Source organism: Sorghum bicolor, chromosome 9 (genome assembly GCF_000003195.3).
Source record: "Sorghum bicolor cultivar BTx623 chromosome 9, Sorghum_bicolor_NCBIv3, whole genome shotgun sequence".
In the NCBI taxonomy this organism is placed as follows: Eukaryota; Viridiplantae; Streptophyta; class Magnoliopsida; order Poales; family Poaceae; genus Sorghum; species Sorghum bicolor.
In genome coordinates this window covers 48499465-48516349 of record NC_012878.2, presented here as the reverse complement: position 1 = coordinate 48516349, position 16885 = coordinate 48499465, and the positions used below count along the sequence as shown (strand labels likewise).

Below are 16885 nucleotides of genomic sequence, written 5' to 3'. Positions count from 1 at the left end.
CTGACAACAGATATGTTGGCATCGGCAATGTCGGGGTTAACTCTTCCTCCTAACTGGTGGGGTTATGGTATGCCTCCAGAGTTGACGCCGGGAACATCACAGATAACTGACATGAGGGGCAAAACTCCTATGACATCGGCACCCTCCAACGTGCCGGTGAACCAGAGTCCTCGGTATACCACAACTACTACTGCAAGGCCTCACACTGGAAATCCTCAAGATTCAATGTTCCAGATGCCTAACGCATCGGCAGAGTCAATGCTGATGCAACAGAGGCCTATGGCCCAGTCAGGGTATGTCAATTCAACGACGGTACCCAATTACCAATCATCGGCAGCACCTATGCCGATGAACGCTAATAATGGATGGCTTGGACAGCAAGCCTTTCCACAGTCGCCCCAGCAGGGTTATCAGACTACAGGGTTCCAGCAAGGGCAGGTGTATCCCGGGTTCCAAGGTCAGGGAATTCCCAACCAGCCAATAAATTTTGGACAGCAACTCGGAGGACAGCCAATCGGTGGACAACAGTTTGGTAGTCCGCAGATTGGAGGACAGGTGACCAATACGATGTTCCATACAGGTCACGTCCCGAACAGACACGTGGAGGTTCGCCACCAAATGCCAGATCCGCAGCCGCCTCATCGGCAAGATGCCGATGCGTATTGGGCCGATAAGATTGCCGAAGTGATGAGGGAACAATTTGGGATAAAACCCAAAGTCAACACTTATTCTTATCGGACACCGTATCCTCCAGCGTATGATTTGATCCCGCTTCCACATCGGTACAAAGTACCGGATTTTACAAAGTTTTCCGGACAGGACGATACGTCAACCATGGAGCATGTCAACAGGTTCATTATTCAATGTGGAGAGGCTGGTAACAGGGACGAATTGAGGGTTCGCCTATTTTCATCATCATTGTCTGGATCGGCCTTTACTTGGTTCATATCATTGCCTCCCAATTCAGTAATTACTTGGGCCGATCTAGAGAAGCAATTCCACAGATACTTCTTCTCGGGGGTTCATGAGAAGAAGATCACCGACTTGGTCAAGCTGAGGCAACGTAATGACGAGTCGGTTGAGGGATTTGTGCAGAGGATACGAGAAGTCAAAAATAAATGCTATAGCCTGGTTCTGGATGATCGGCAACTAGCCGATTTGGCTTTCCAGGGTCTGTTGCCACACATCAGGGATAAGTATGCCTCTCAGGAGTTCGAAAGTTTAAGCCACTTGGTGCAGAGGATATCTGATCAAGACATCAAGCCTTTCGAGCCTAAGAGGGCATGGAATAAGAAAGTCTCATTTGTTGATGAGGCAACAAGCTCAGATTCCGATGAAGAACCAGTAATCGGTTTGGCAGAATGGGTAAAAAACAAGAAGCCGATGTCTTGTCCTTTTGGGCAAAAGGAACCAGAGAAGTTTGCATTTGACACCGCCAAGGCCGATAGGATATTTGACTTTCTACTTCAGGAAGGTCAAATCAAATTGTCACCTAACCACGTGATCCCGTCGGTAGAAGAGTTGAAGAGGATGAGGTATTGCAAGTGGCATAATGCAACTTCACATGATACCAATGAGTGCAAAGTATTCAGACAACAGCTGCAATCGGCTATAGAGTCAGGGAGAATCAAGTTTGATAGTTCCAAAGCCCAGAAGCCGATGAAGATAGACCAACATCCTTTCCCGACGAACATGTTGGATGCTAAGGGGAAGGCTAAGGTCTTGACGTCGGAGACAGCTGAGAAGAGTGCATCGGTAGATCCTCAGCATCAAGTTACTACCGCTGATGCAAGAAGTAAGGGCTTGGTCCAGGAAGGAACTAGCTCAGGAAGAATTCCTCGATCTGGTATTGTCATAACTCATAGAAGGCCTCGAGAGAGTTGGCAACAACGGAAAGATCGGTACCGGCGCCAGCAGGAAGATTATCAACGGGAAGAAGAGAGACGCCGACAGGAGTGGAATCGGCACAGGGATCATTGGAATTGCCCATTCTTCATCCATTGTTGGGAGGAAAATATCAAGCTTCCTACTGTCAGAGACTGCCCTGAATGCAACGGTTATGATCGGTACGACAGGAACGATCGGCGTTATCATGATGATGAACGACGATTTAATGGGCCGATCAGAGGAAGGGCGTCAGTTCATGATCGGCTGGGGGGCAGGCTTAGCGTTCACGATCGGCTTGGTGACCGTGTCCAGTATTTTCCCAGGAACCAAGAGGAGCTTGAAAGAATGGCTGATGCGCGGGTTCCCGATGAATTCATATTTTGCAGGGATGCTAATACGCATCGCATGGAGTTAAGAGAGAACCAACGCCCGACGGCAAGGCAAAGGCCACTTCCTCCATGGTGCCCTCAAGGATTAACTAAGACACAAAAGGAGATTGCAACGTGAAAGGCAGGAAGAGCTAAATAAAGGAGAGAACTCTGGAAGTCGGCAGCCATCAGACACTAAGAAGGAAGGTCCATCGGCAGGCGTCAACATGGTCTTCATGTTGCCGATGGAGTTTCTGGCACCAGCCAGTGATGATGAGTTGGAATTTTCTGATCAGATAGCTCAGTTGGCTCTGGATCCGATGACGGCTATCTTTGAGAAACCTGCCGATGACGAGAGGCAGCATCTCAAAGCTTTGTTCCTCAAAGGAAGGGTCGATGGGCAGCCAATGACCAAGATCCTGGTTGATGGTGGAGCCGCTATTAATATTATGCCGTATGCAGTATATCGGAAGCTTGGAAAAGGGGATCAAGATTTGACCAAGACCGATATGATGCTAAAAGATTTTGAAGGAAACGTGTCTCCAGTCAAGGGGGCGATATGTGCAGAGCTGACTATCGGCAGCAAAACCTTGCCGACAACTTTTTTCGTGATCAGCGGAAAAGGTGCTTACAATTTATTATTGGGGAGAGATTGGATTCATGCCAATTGTTGTGTCCCATCTACAATGCATCAGTGCTTGGTTCAGTGGGTAGGCGACAAGATTGAGATCGTCCTAGGGGATTCTTCTTATGTTATCGCATCGGCAGAAGCGGACACTTATGAAAAGACTAGGTGCATTTCAGGAGAAGTTTGGGAGAAAGATTTTCTCAAGGTTGCCGATTATGAGATTCCACCGATCCAAGCAGTCGGTTCTGATGACGGTTTTTAATGGATAGATTTGCCGATGATGGAAAATTAGGCCAGGGATTCACATCGGCCGATGATTTGGTAGAAGTAGATATAGGTAGTGGTGATAGGCCTAGGCCTACTTTTATCAGCGCTAAACTAGATCCTGAATGTAGACGGCAATTAACTGGTTTGTTAAAGGAATATAAAGATTGCTTTGCTTGGGATTATACAGAGATGCCTGGTTTAGACCGATCAATTGTTGAACATCGGTTACCCATTAAGTCTGGATTTCGGCCACATCAGCAACCAGCCCGCCGATGTAATCCTAACATTCTACCTGATATTAAGGCCGAAATCACTAAACTTATTGAAGCTAAGTTTATTCGGCAGTGTCGGTATGCTGAATGGATTTCCAATGTCGTCCCGGTTTACAAGAAGAACGGGAAACTTCGGGTGTGCATTGATTTCAGGAATCTCAATAAAGCTACGCCGATGGATGGATATCCAATGCCTGTCGCCGATCTACTGGTTGATGCTGCGGCTGGCCATCGGGTCATCAGCTTCATGGATGGTAATGCGGGTTACAATCAAATATTCATGGCAGAAGAGGATATTCCAAAAACCGCATTCAGGTGTCCTGGTCATGTTGGACTATTTGAATGGATAGTCATGACTTTTGGGTTAAGGAATGCCGGTGCTACCTATCAAAGGGCTATGAATTTTATATTTCATGAGTTCATCGGCAAGATCGTAGAAATTTATATTGATGATGTGGTGGTTAAGTCTGGAGATTTCTCAAAGCATCTTGCCGATTTACGAAGAGTGTTGGAATGCACGAGGAAGCATGGATTGAAGATGAATCCCAACAAGTGTGCATTTGGTGTATCGGCAGGGCAGTTTCTTGGTTTCATGGTACATCAGAGGGGTATTGAAATTAGTCGAAGGTCTATTGATGCTATCAATAAAATAGTGGCCCCTACCAATAAAACCGAGCTCCAATCGTTGATCGGCAAGGTGAATTTTATCAGAAGATTTATATCGAATTTATCTGGGAGAATTCGTGCTTTCAGTCCTCTTCTTAAATTGAAAGCCGATCAGGAGTTTGTTTGGGGAAAAGAACAGCAGTTGGCTCTAGATGAAATCAAAAGGTATCTAGTAAACCCTCCAGTTTTAGTTCCACCTCGACAAGGGAAACCCTTCAAATTATATTTATCTACCGATGGATCGGTTATCGGTTCAGCTTTAGTTCAAGAATTTGAAGGGAAAGAAAGGGTAATTTATTATTTGAGTAGGAGGTTAATTGATGCTGAAATCAGGTATTCGGCCATTGAGAAGCTGTGCTTATGCTTATATTTTTCATGTATCAAGCTAAGACATTACCTGTTGTCAGCCGAATGTGTTGTTGTTTGCAAAGATGACGTGGTCCGATACATGCTATCTATGCCGATTATGAGTGGTAGGATCGGTAAATGGATTTTGGCGCTGTCGGAATTCGATTTGCGTTACGAATCGGCTAAGGCGGTCAAAGGGCAGGTTATGGCCGATTTCGTGACTCAGCATTGCGGTCTAGTGGAAACCTGGGAAATTGCACCCTGGACACTCTTCTTTGATGGATCTACCTGTGACCGGGGAGCAGGAATCGGCATTATATTAGTTTCTCCTAAGGGGAGGAAGTATGAATTTTCCTTGCCGATCGTTGCTACATCAACAAATAATCAGGCTGAGTATCAAGCTCTGATCAAGGGATTGGAGTTGTTAAGAGAAGTTCGTGCTGATGCTGTTGAAGTATTCGGAGATTCCATGTTGGTTATAAATCAATTGGCTGGGAGCTATGAGTGCCGAAGTGAAGTTCTCATAACCTATTTCGAGAGAAGTATACAACTGTTGAAGGAATTCAAGAACTTCCGATTGGAGCATATTCCCCGATTGCATAATGAAGACGCTAATCGGTTAGCCCAGCATGCCTCGGGATATCAGCCAATGATTAATGCGACATCGGTAGTCACTGCCGGTGATTGGAGGGAAGAAATTATTGATTATCTAAAAGATCCGTCCAAAAAAGTTGAAAGACGGGTTCGATTTCAAGCAACCAAGTATGTGATCCTTGAAAATGAATTGTATTATCGAACTATCGACGGAATTCTTCTCCGATGCCTGGGTGATGATGAAGCCAGAAGTTTAATGGGAGAAATCCATGAAGGAGTGTGTGGAGCGCATCAGTCAGCTTTTAAGATGAAGTGGATGATTCGAAGGAATGGATATTTTTGGCCGACCATACTCGAAGATTGTTTTAAATATTTCAAGGGATGTCAAGGTTGTCAAAAGTTCGGTAATATCCAGAGAGCACCCGCATCGGCTATGAATCCTATAATAAAACCTTGGCCGTTCCGGGGGTGGGCCATCGATCTGATCGGCCAGATTCATCCACCATCTAGCAAAGGGCATAAATTCATTCTGGTTGCCACTGACTATTTCACCAAATGGGTCGAAGCTATTCCCTTGAAGAAAGTCACATCGGCCAATATGATTGATTTTGTGAAGGAGCATATTATTTACCGATTTGGGATTCCCCAAACGATTACTACCGATCAGGGCACCATGTTCACGTCGGGGGAGTTCGATGAATTTGCAATCGGTATGGGAATTAAAGTATTGAATTCTTCTCCTTACTATGCTCAAGCCAATGGGCAGGCCGAAGCGTCTAACAAGGGAATTATCAAGCTTATTAAACGAAAGATTGAAGAAAATCCTAGGCGGTGGCATACATTGTTGAATGAAGCACTGTGGTCTTATTGGATGGCTTGTCATGGATCAACCAAGGTGTCGCCTTATCAATTGGTGTATGGACATGATGCAGTTTTGCCTTGGGAGATTAAGGCTGGATCTAGGCAATTATCTTTTCAAGATCAATTGGCTGCCGATGATTATGCCGCTTTAATGACCGATGAGTTAGATGATTTAGCAGGGCATCGGTTAACGACTTTAATGAGTATAGAAGAAAATAAGAAGAGAGTTGCCAGATGGTATGATAAAAAGGTGAAGGCTAAGGAGTTTGCCGATAAGGATTTGGTATGGAAGTTGATTTTGCCAGTCGGGACTAAAAGTTCAAAGTTTGGGAAGTGGTCTCCTAATTGGGAAGGTCCTTATCGGATAAAACGCTCAGCTCCTGGTAATGCCTATATTCTAGAAACTCTCGAAGGAGTTGAATTTCCCAGAGCATTAAATGGCAAATATTTGAAGAAGTACTACCCCAGCATATGGATCGATGCATAAAAGGTTAAGTGCCGATAACATTCCTATCGGCTGAATTTAAATGTTCGAGGGCAGACTTAATGTTTCAAAAGATGCCGATAACAGTCTTATCGGCTAGACTAAAAGCTAAAAACGGAGAAACAAAGGTGTGTCGCCGATGAAAGCTTCAGATGTTCAGCAGTGCCTAGATTGCAGATATGGCGCGCAGCCGAATCTGGTTGGCTGTCTCTATCTCTTTGATATCGTCATCGGCAGAACCTTCAATCGGCTTCAATTTCCTCTTCAGTTGCAGCGCTTTACGACCATGGATGTTTCGTTCCTGTTCAAGATGCTTGATGGTCTCCGGCAGTTGACTATCTTCTTGTTGGGCTTGGGACAGGGCGTCTTCTACTTGCTCGAGTTCAGCCAGCAGAGCTTCTCTTTTTGCCGATAGATCGGACATTTTCTGCTTCAGTGCATCACCTGAGGACTTTAAGATGCCGATGCTCTTATGTTTCTCATCGGCTAAGAGTTTTTCTTTTATCATCTCCTCAGAGAGCTGGATTTGAGCAGCTCTGTCGGCAAGGCGTCGGGTAGCTCTCTGGTACTGTAGCTGACGGCTTTCTAGATGTGCAGCGTGGAAGAGTGCTTCTTCGGCATCGGCAGGAATTTGGCCTCTAAGAGTCTTGAACAGGGCCTTGGCTGGGTCAGAATCGTCGACCAGTTGAGTTGTGTCTTGATGAAGTATGGCCGATAGCTCCTCCAGCCTAGCTTTGGTTTCTGCCGATACAATTCCAACTGCCCGAGAAGAGCTTGCTTCCTCGCCTTCTTCTTCAAAGATATCAATAGCGAAGGAGAATAAGCTGTCGGGAGAATCTTGTTCCTGAAAATGAAAATGAAATAGGTCAATTTTATGGTTAAAACGTCGACAGATGATACCGATGGAAAAGTGGATGACTTACTTGCTTCAGGGCAATTTCTTGCCTTTGACTCAGAGAGGCCGATGGAGCTGCAGGTTGATCGGCAGATGTTGCCGATAGAATGATATCGCCTGAAAGAAGACAGGAAGCATTATAAGAAGAAATGAAAATAAGTTTATCGGTAGGAGTATTGTTGGGATATGTTACCCGGAAGAGGAACAACAGTTCTTTGAGTTGAGGAAACCGCCGATGACATAACTGGACCTGCCAGGCCAGTTGTTTGTTCGCCTACATCAGATAACGCACCCGCCGTTTGAGGTTCTTCTTGCTGAGGTTCTTCAGTCTGTAGTGCTTCCTGTATTGATTGAGGAGTTGTTCCTTGCTGTGCTTGGACTCCTGGAGGAGAAGGAGAAGATTCCACCGGGATTGGAAACACCGGAGGAGGAGGAGGAGTTGCCACTTTCTGACGCTTTGTTCCAGTCTTAACACCTTGGACGCCTTTCCTCTTTGGCTGGCTAGACTGGGGGGGATCGGCACCTTGACGTTTGGCTTTTGCCGATGCACCAGTTTGCTGCAACAACGATAAAGAGTTTATGAGCACAGATAACCGATATAAAGATAGTCAGTATAAATGAAAAGGGGTTTTAACAGATTGCCTTGAAAGCTTGCGCCAGAGTGGAAGCAGTTACCGTTGGTGATGTCTGAGTTTTCCTGGTGGTAACTTTCTTGAGACGCGCACCCCGGTGCACAATGGAAGCCAGAGTGGGAGCATTGTGGCCGATTGAGGAGATCGGGCCTGGTGGGAATAAGTCGATCGACTTGCCACTCCTGCTAACCGATGGGGGGGTGTTGTCAATCTGCAAAAAGAATACAGGGGTAAATTATCGATGGGAATAGTATTGGAAAATGAGACATCGGTTTAAAACACTTACAGTGTCGTCAGGGACTTCGTATTCGGGGTCGATCATGCCGCGGTATGAGAGAGCCGATCTGCAGAATAGATTCTCCTTCCATTCTGCCCACCATAGCTTGTATGCTTGAGTAATAAAGGCAGCTGGAACCCATTCTGACAGATCTACATCTGTATCGGCATTTGGTGGTAACTGGGCTACTCGAGTCCACTCGAGGAGGTTAGCGATGGGTTCTCTGGGCTTTATTACATCGGCATAAGGAAGTGCGATCGGCAATTGGCCGAAAGCCAGCTGGCGAGCTAATGCCGATGGATTATAAAATTCATAGGTTTGGGGAGAGGTTTTCGTGCTGCCGAAGAAGTTCACTGGTATGGCTCTGGGAGTCACGATTGCCATCATCACCTCATTGTCCCTGTCAAGAGCGTCGTCGAACGGATTGAAGGTCAGAGGGAGCATGCTGTCTGGGTCGTCATAAGCCAGCCATGGTCGTTCATCTCTGGCCAGACCCTCATACAGCGTTTCGAAGAATCGGCCGATCTGATCCGGAGTGTTCCCTGAACCGGGTAAAACTATAACAGCTTCGCCAAAGTTCAGGGGGACACGTGTTGCCGATTCCTCTTCGCCCAACACATGGTTCTCGGCTATATCTCTTGGGAAGTGCTGAGAGAATAAGTTGAGGTCAAGGCGCTTGTGCAGGTGCAGGTTGAGCCACATATTAATAAACCACCAAGGACCTCCCAAGTTGCCGATAGGTTGGCCGAGCAGGAGTTTCTGGACTACCTGATGAAGGAGGTGATAAACAGCGCCGAGCAGATAACGGCCGAGAGGAAATTGACCACCGCTAGCCAGTCTTTCTGCTGCCGATAGGTAGACAGAAGTCGGTCCTGCCGATCGACCACAGAATACAAATTTGTCTAGCCACATGTTCAGAAAAGTGGTTTGTTCCTTTATGGTGACAGGCCCTCTCCCGCGGTACTTCTGGATGTACCCTGACCAGCCGCCGATAGCGCGAGTCTCCACTTTGGCGCTGGGGGCGGTATCAAAAAAGTGGGTGCTATCGGCAGAAGATATGTCTAACCCAGTGAGCATGGCTACATCGGCAAGGGTAGGAGAAGCAGGGCCGTGGCCAAAAACAAAAGCGTTGAGAGTATCTGACCAAAAGTAAGATGCGGCTATCAGCAATGACTCGTTCCTGTGCATATCGGCAATGGACAGCCTAATGCATTGAGCTAATTTCCTCTCACCCCATTGAACTTCATAAGAGTTGCTGACCCTCAAGAACCAGTCTTTCCACCCTACAGTAGGGCTAGGCCAAGAGCGAAAGGTGTCTTTCCATAGATCTAGAGCAAAGTTTTCGGCTCTAAAGGGAATCCTGTTGGTTTCTGCGTTGATAAGGTCGGTTGGATCTGGATCCCCTAGGGGGCCGAGGCATTGAAGATGTGGTTGATCGGTAGGAATGACAATTTTGTTGGATAACTCCTGGTGTTTTGGGGAATAAAGATACAAAGAAAAGGGAGAGGGAAAATATTCGGTAAGGTAAATCGCAGATGAACAGGAATGCAGGAAAAAGGTACAGCGGATGAGATGAAAGTCTGACCTCAGGGACGACGAAGCCAACGGCCATCTTGTCGTGAGGGGGACGCTGGAAGACGCCGGAGTTGATGAAGAAGAATGCTTGTCGGAGATCTTGGGGATTGAGAATGGCGCCGCCGCTGGAAAAGTGAAGTTGGATGGCAGAATGATGTAATGGGGGAGGAGTACCCAAGAAGGAACTATTTATAGGGCAAGACGGACAAGGGCAAATCTGACTTATTTCTTTGCCACATCCGAGAAACCCGAGGGTACTCAAGTGGATATGGTAACTGTTCGCACGATAATCCAGGGATTGTGCAGGTGATTTGACAGGAAGCGGTCATTATCTAAAGATATTTCACTGTGCACGATCTTTTGGTCGGTCCATCGGTGATATTCTATAACGGTCGTCCTGCCGATGGGCGGATAGAGGGGAAGTAACCGTTTTTGCGAATATCCTGGGCAGAGCATCGGCAGATCTTTGTAACGGTATTGTTGCCGATGTACGACTAATAGGGATGCCCGTTTGGGAAGTTGTGGATTTCGAGGGATCTGCGGAGGATTAGGATCAGAGTTGCCCAGATTGAGGTTGTCGGTTACCAGATTAGGAGCATTGATTGCGGAAAAGACATCATTACTGCAGAGAATTTCGGAGCATTAATAGTTTTATACTCCGAAACTGGGGGGCATGTGTTGACACCATTTTTGGGCACGTGTCCAGGATGGCAGGACAGGGTGGCAGTACGATACGGGTTGCTGGTAAGGATGGTTGCCGATGAGGGAAGGGTTGAATGTGACTAAGTCCTCAGACAGTAACATGGTACCGATGACCAAGTAAAAGGGTCTGCCGATGACTATGGCAAGGGGATTGCCGATGACGCGAAGGAGGAGTCCGGAAGTTGCCAGTTGTCATGTGGAGGAGTTTCGGTTTGTCACGAAGGATGGTTTTATTATTTCCTTATGTTATTCGTATCGTTTTATATACGGGTTCCGTGTAATTTGGAATTCGAATTCTAATCGTGTCTGGTCGTAGCTCTTTGAGCAGGGTATAAATATAAGCCCTAAGACCTTGTAATCAGATATCAAGAAATCAATCAAACATACGTTTTTACTCATATTCCAGCATCTACTTTTCGACGACTTCGTCACCCTTTTTTCTTCTTACTACGAGTTCTTAGGAATTCGTCGACTTAAGCTCGGCGTGTTCTCGAGTTCCGCGTGAGTACCTCTTAGCCGTGACATCCGGGCGCATCGCTGTTGTCAGGACTAAAGTATTCGAGTTATCACCTTTGCCGATAGCAAGGTCAAATCGGCTGGCACGCCTTAACGTTTGAATCGGGTATTAGCCCTTTGTGTTTGCAGATCAATTTTGCATCAACACTATGCAATTAGATTTTGTTTTCATCTATATTTAATGCTTCATGCATGCATCTAAAGATTCGATCTAATAGGGAATCTTAGAAAATTTTGGTAACTGAACAAGGCCTTAATGTGCATCTTTATAAACTTTTATTACTGAACTTTGCAGTAGTACTATCTTAACTTCTTTTATTTTAAGTATCATTGTGCCTAGAATTAGCTACCCCAAAAAACAAAAGGCTCCCCCCATAAAAAAAATCCCTTTCAAGATAAAAGGACAAATGGTCCCCAGATCGAATAATTACAAGCCTGTTTTTTTTATAATAAGGTCCTGTTTAGATTGGAGATAAAAATTTTTTGGGTGTCACATCGGATGTGTCGTAAGAGCATCTCCAGCAGTGCTACCTAAATCAGACTACCTAAATGTTTATTTAGGTAGCCAGCTAATTTTCTACTACTCATATTTTACCTCAAACTCCAGCAGCACTACCTAAAATAGACTACCAAAATTCATTTGCGGAGTAAATGACATGTGGGGCCACGCTGTCATCCTCTCCCTCTTGTTCTCTACGCCGGTGAGGAGATGCGCCCGTGCCGGGGAGGCGCCCACGCCCTCGTCGTGTGCCTGTGTGCCAGGAAGGCCATCGTGGACAGGTCACGCTGGAGCGGAGGAGGTCCGGTGAGGAGGAGGAGGAGGAGGAGGCGCACACTGCACAGAGTAGAGTTCACCGCCAGGAGGGAAGGCCGCCATGACGGTGCTGGCTGCCACGCCGGAGCTAGCCACCGCGCCATGGGCAGGGCAGGTCGCCATTGGGGACAAGGAAGGCCGTCGCGTGCTAGCCGCCGCCGTGCCGGGACGACCCACCGGGGAGAGCGGCAACGCCCGCACTAGAAAGAGTCTTTGGGGAGAGCGCTTGCGCCCACACCGAGAAGAGACAGGAGGCTCGCCGCGCCGGGGGCAGCCAAATCCGGTGTGGGGGCGCCGCCGGGGAGGTCTGCTTGGGAGGGATGGGGCGCTGGGGAGGCCACATCGGCTTCTTGATTGCGGCGGACGGAAGTCGCAGGGAAGAAACCATCGTGATGGGTAGGAAACGGTGCGGAAGAAAATAGGTAGGATGATTTGTTGGCCCAACAGAAGTAGGTAGTGAAAGGAGAAATTTGTTGGGCCAACAAAAATAGGTAGACTGTTGGAGTGCGTTTTTTGACATCCACTACCCAAAATAAGATAGGTAGTGGGTTTAGGTAGTCTGCTGGAGATGCTCTAAGGACGTCGGGAGAGGTTTTTAGAAACTAATAAAAAAACAAATTACTCATTAGCACATGTGGGTTACTGTAGCACTTAAGGCTAATCATGGTCTAACTAGACTTACAAGATTCATCTCGTGATTTTCAACCAAACTGTGTAATTAGTTTATTTTTTATCTATATTTAATGTTCTATACATGTGTTTAAAGATTTGATGGGATGAAATTTTTTTAGGTGGAAACTAAACAGGGCCTAATTACAAGCCTGGTTGTTCTACCATGCAAAATGTGCTGCGGCGTGGAGCCAAACGAGCCGAAAAAAAAGGAAGGGGGATAGGATGCAGCACGGGAAGAGCGTTTGTATACCTACCCCCTCCTCCGTCAGTTCCGATCTGCTTCTCCTCAACTCAACACAACAGAGCAGAGGGCAGCACGGGCGCTGATGGCGATGGGGCCGGCGCTGCGGGCGGCTGCCGCTGACGCGGTGGTGACGTTCCTGTGGGTGCTGTGCGTCTCCACGCTGGGGGCCTCGACGGCGGCGGTGACCTCCTACCTGAGTTTGCAGGGCGTCCACTACGCGCTCCTGGTCACCGTCTCCCTCCTCTCCGTGCTCCTCTTCACCTTCAATATCCTCTGCGACGCACTCGGCGGCGCCAGCTTCAACCCCACCGGCATCGCCGCCTTCTACGCCGCCGGAGTCACCAGCCCCTCCCTCTTCTCCGTCGCGCTCCGGTTACCGGCACAGGTAGTCTTCACTTCGATTTGGATTCAGTTCAATTCAAGGGTTCAGAAATGGTCTTCTTCAGAGACTGATGTGGTACTACTAACTGATCAGGCCGCCGGCGCTGTGGGCGGCGCTCTTGCCATCTCGGAGCTGATGCCGGCGCAGTACAAGCACATGCTTGGGGGACCCTCGCTCAAGGTGGATCCCCACACCGGTGCCATCGCCGAATTAGTGCTTACTTTCGTCATCACCCTGGCCGTGCTCTTGATCATAGTCAAGGGGCCCCGGAACCCCATCATCAAGACATGGATGATCTCCATCTGCACCCTGTGCCTCGTCCTCTCCGGCGCAGCATACACCGGCCCTTCCATGAACCCAGCCAATGTCAGTCTCTTCCTTTCTTTTTTTCTCTCTTTTCCTTCTACTGTCGTCTGTTGTTTGACCAGCTAGCTCATTACTTGTATATACTTTTTACTCCAATTGGTAGTTTCCTGTCACCATCTATACATACAGCGAGCAAATTTCAACACCCAACTAGAAAATAACTGTGCCTTTTGGTCCGTCACAGGGAACTTTAGCAGCTTGATTGCCTATCTGTAGATGTTCGATGGCTTTCAGGAATGTTACATATGTGGTTAGTCTGATCTATACCATTTAGTGGTGTGCTTTGGCACTGTATGTGCGGATGTCGTATTTTGAGAGACCACACATGGCTAGACGGCGTGGTGTGATAACTCTGTTGTAGGAGCAAGCTGAAAATTTATAATTTATAATTTATAATAAATGTAAATCAGGGGACTCCCATGCATTATGTTCTGATGAAAATAGAAATTGGCAGTGGAGATAAATTGGCGTCTGGAAGCAATTAGATTTATGCTTGTTGTAACCATCATCTTTGTTAGAAGAATAACAAATAAAGTTGAATTGTTTATTCCTTAATTCGATGAATAGTACCAGTAACATCAATCTCTTTTAAAACAATACACATTAGCTATGTTTCCCTCTTTTATTCTATGTGCACTAGCAAATAATAAATCGGACACAGGATTATTACATGCAGCTATTCAAAATGTATTATCCACTAAATCAGACACAGGATTATTACGTGTGATATTATCCACCAGACCATACATGGAATTAAATTATTTATTTTGCTAGCAAGTGTTATATCACTTGAATGATGCAAAATCAGTTGTCTGAATGAAAGGATTTCAGTTCTTTGGGTACTATGTTTAAATAAACAGAACACATGATTTCCTATTTCTAAAATAATTGTACGAAACTGCCAGAATGTTACAATGAGAAGAAAAAGGTGAATAGAATCATTTGACCACCAAATCATCATACTTGATCTTTAGAAGCATCTTCTTGTCTCTTTGCCTGAAGGTCCTGTATGTGCTATTTTGCAAGTCAAGAGCACAACATTGCGATTCATTTTTTTTTTAACTCAACTAACGGAGTCAGCATGGTGATAGGAAGTGGAAAACAAAAATTATTCCAGAAGAACTCTAGAGATATAGGATAGGTGTTTGCTGACTATAGAGAAGGCACGCATATGCATCATGCAACCACCTTATCTCCATGTCTAAATCTGAACACACATTTGTATTCTTCATACAGTTTGTTCTATGGCCAAAAAGTATAATTGGAACACTCATCTAAAAATTAAAGTTACTGGGCACTGAAATAAATTGAAATGGAAAAGTTAGAAAACTAACAAATTGTAGACCACTAATCATTACTAGCATATTGTAATGAAATGTTTTATTTTCTTTCTTTCTAGAATATTTTATATAGCCTTCAAACTGAATTCTACTTTGTTACAAATTATAGCTCACTTTGCTTTGTCCTAGTTTCGGTATATTCTTCATGAAATATGTTTTGATGTTGCATTTATTTGAACTTGTAGATGTTAACACATTTTTGTAAAAACTTAGTCAAAGTTAGAAAAGTTTGACTTAGTACAAAGACAAAGTGAACTATAATTTGGAACAGAGGGAGTAGATGTTATCTCATATAAGGAACCAGGCTTGGACACCATTGCTTGGAGCATGACATGGAGCACATACTTGCGGACTTGCCTGAAAGGAGCCTGAGTTTCTGTTTTGCCGAAGTCTCAAACCTTTGAAAATTTTGCATACTTCACCTTTTTTTAATCAGACTCCAAATGAATAGCTGCAGATACAACCCTGCATTTTAAAGGAGCACAACAATACATCGTGAAAATAAGTGACAAAGATTGTCTATGTGTTTAAGGTGAACTAAACAAAGTTAATTACCGAATAGAAGGAAAAACACAGAGTAAGGTCGGCATACTACAATGCAGAGTAATGTTGGCAGACTACAATCTCTTTCAAAGAAACTTGGCAGACTACAATTCAGAGTAATGTTGGCAGAATATCTCAAACTGTTTGTGCTGATTAGAAATGGTTCTACTTTGTTTAGTTGAGTAACTTCCATGCCATGTTTGCTGAGACAGATTGCAGCAATGTCTGAGTGCAGGTATTGCTCTGCAAAAGCAAGCAATAAGCTGAGAAATTGACCTCCGGTAATGCCATGATGGAAACCTAAGAGCTTGTTTGGATAAACTCAATCCCTCCCAATCCATATGGATTGGAGTGGAAATGAAACTAATCCACCTCTTTCAATATGTATGGATTGAAGGGCGTTGCTATTTTCCAAACAAGCCCTAAAGAGTGGTGTATAGGATGGCGTCTGAGAAGTTGACAAGAAGATCGACAGAGGCAAGGACAGGAACGATCCCGCTCCTCACAAGAGTGATGAGACATGGCGATGGCCACAACTATTGGATCCTGAGAGTGGTTCCATATGCCATTGCTACCCTCAGTGGAATGCTGCCCTAGGAATAGTGGTGTAGATCATTGCTGAATTTTGAATACTTTGGTAATTATCTGATAAGAGCTGATTTTGGATTACTGTTTTTGTAGCATTTAACCATTTCTCCGTTCCTGGCTACTTTCAGTTTAGCGCTCTTTGCTAAAATAAGGATTCTAGTTTCCTGTTTTCTTTAACATGAATCTTGATCAAATATTATCTACAGGCATTTGGCTGGGCGTATGTTAACAATCGCCATAATACTTGGGAGCAGTTCTATGTGTACTGGATATGCCCCTTCATTGGTGCCATTCTTGCTGCGTGGATCTTCAGGGCTTTGTTCCTAGCACCGCCACCTAAGCCCAAGGCCAAGAAAGCATGATGAACATCATGTGGTCACGGATGCTGGATTTGATAAATCAGCATGAATTGCTAGAATTAGAGGAACGCCAAGAATAAGTTCCTGGTGTATTTAATTACCTCAATTTACCAGCATGTTGAATTAGATTGATTAATGTGATACTCTGTTACTCATATCATTTATTGTAAGGTTCCCCATGCGAACATGAAATGTCTACCTGTATATATACAGTACTGGTACATTTTTAATGTTGGCTGTTGCGTCCTTACCTGTGGACCAAAAATGTCATGTACGAATGGTCAAAAAGGTTCTGTATGGATCAGCCTGTGTAGCCTATCCACACGAACCTAAATCACAGTTAAACCTGACGATGTTTGGGTTAAAACCGATTTTTTTTGTTTGGTTTTACGGCTGTATTGGTTTGGATTGAAACAGTCTGAAAAGGTTGTTGGGCCAGTTTGGTTTGAGCTCTATTAAAGTGGGCTGAACTGGTTGGCAACAGATCTAGTGCAAACTCATCTCCCGTACAAACTATGCAAACTCTAATCTGGACCGCATGATGTTAATCCAAGGGGGCGCATGAGAGAGGTGGAAGGAGGGATTTGTAAAAGTGTGATTAAGAG

At 45.4% G+C, this 16885-nt stretch overlaps 1 protein-coding gene across 1 annotated transcript; it reads left to right on the top strand.

Annotated features, from left to right (window-relative positions):
• On the top strand, positions 12632-16545 carry LOC8076878 (aquaporin SIP1-2). The gene is made up of 3 exons (XM_002441023.2): positions 12632-13087; positions 13178-13450; positions 16128-16545. Exons 1-3 carry the CDS (start codon positions 12785-12787, stop codon positions 16281-16283), a joined length of 732 nt encoding a protein of 243 aa, XP_002441068.1. The 5' UTR covers positions 12632-12784; the 3' UTR covers positions 16284-16545.

Excerpts from the sequence above, each read along its gene's own strand:
- LOC8076878 (XM_002441023.2), top strand. The coding sequence starts at position 12,785 with ATGGCGATGGGGCCGGCGCTGCGGGCGGCTGCCGCTGACGCGGTGGTG. Across the intron at positions 13,088-13,177 it reads CGCTCCGGTTACCGGCACAG|GCCGCCGGCGCTGTGGGCGG; the intron begins GTAGTCTTCACT and ends CTAACTGATCAG. Across the intron at positions 13,451-16,127 it reads CTTCCATGAACCCAGCCAAT|GCATTTGGCTGGGCGTATGT; the intron begins GTCAGTCTCTTC and ends TATTATCTACAG.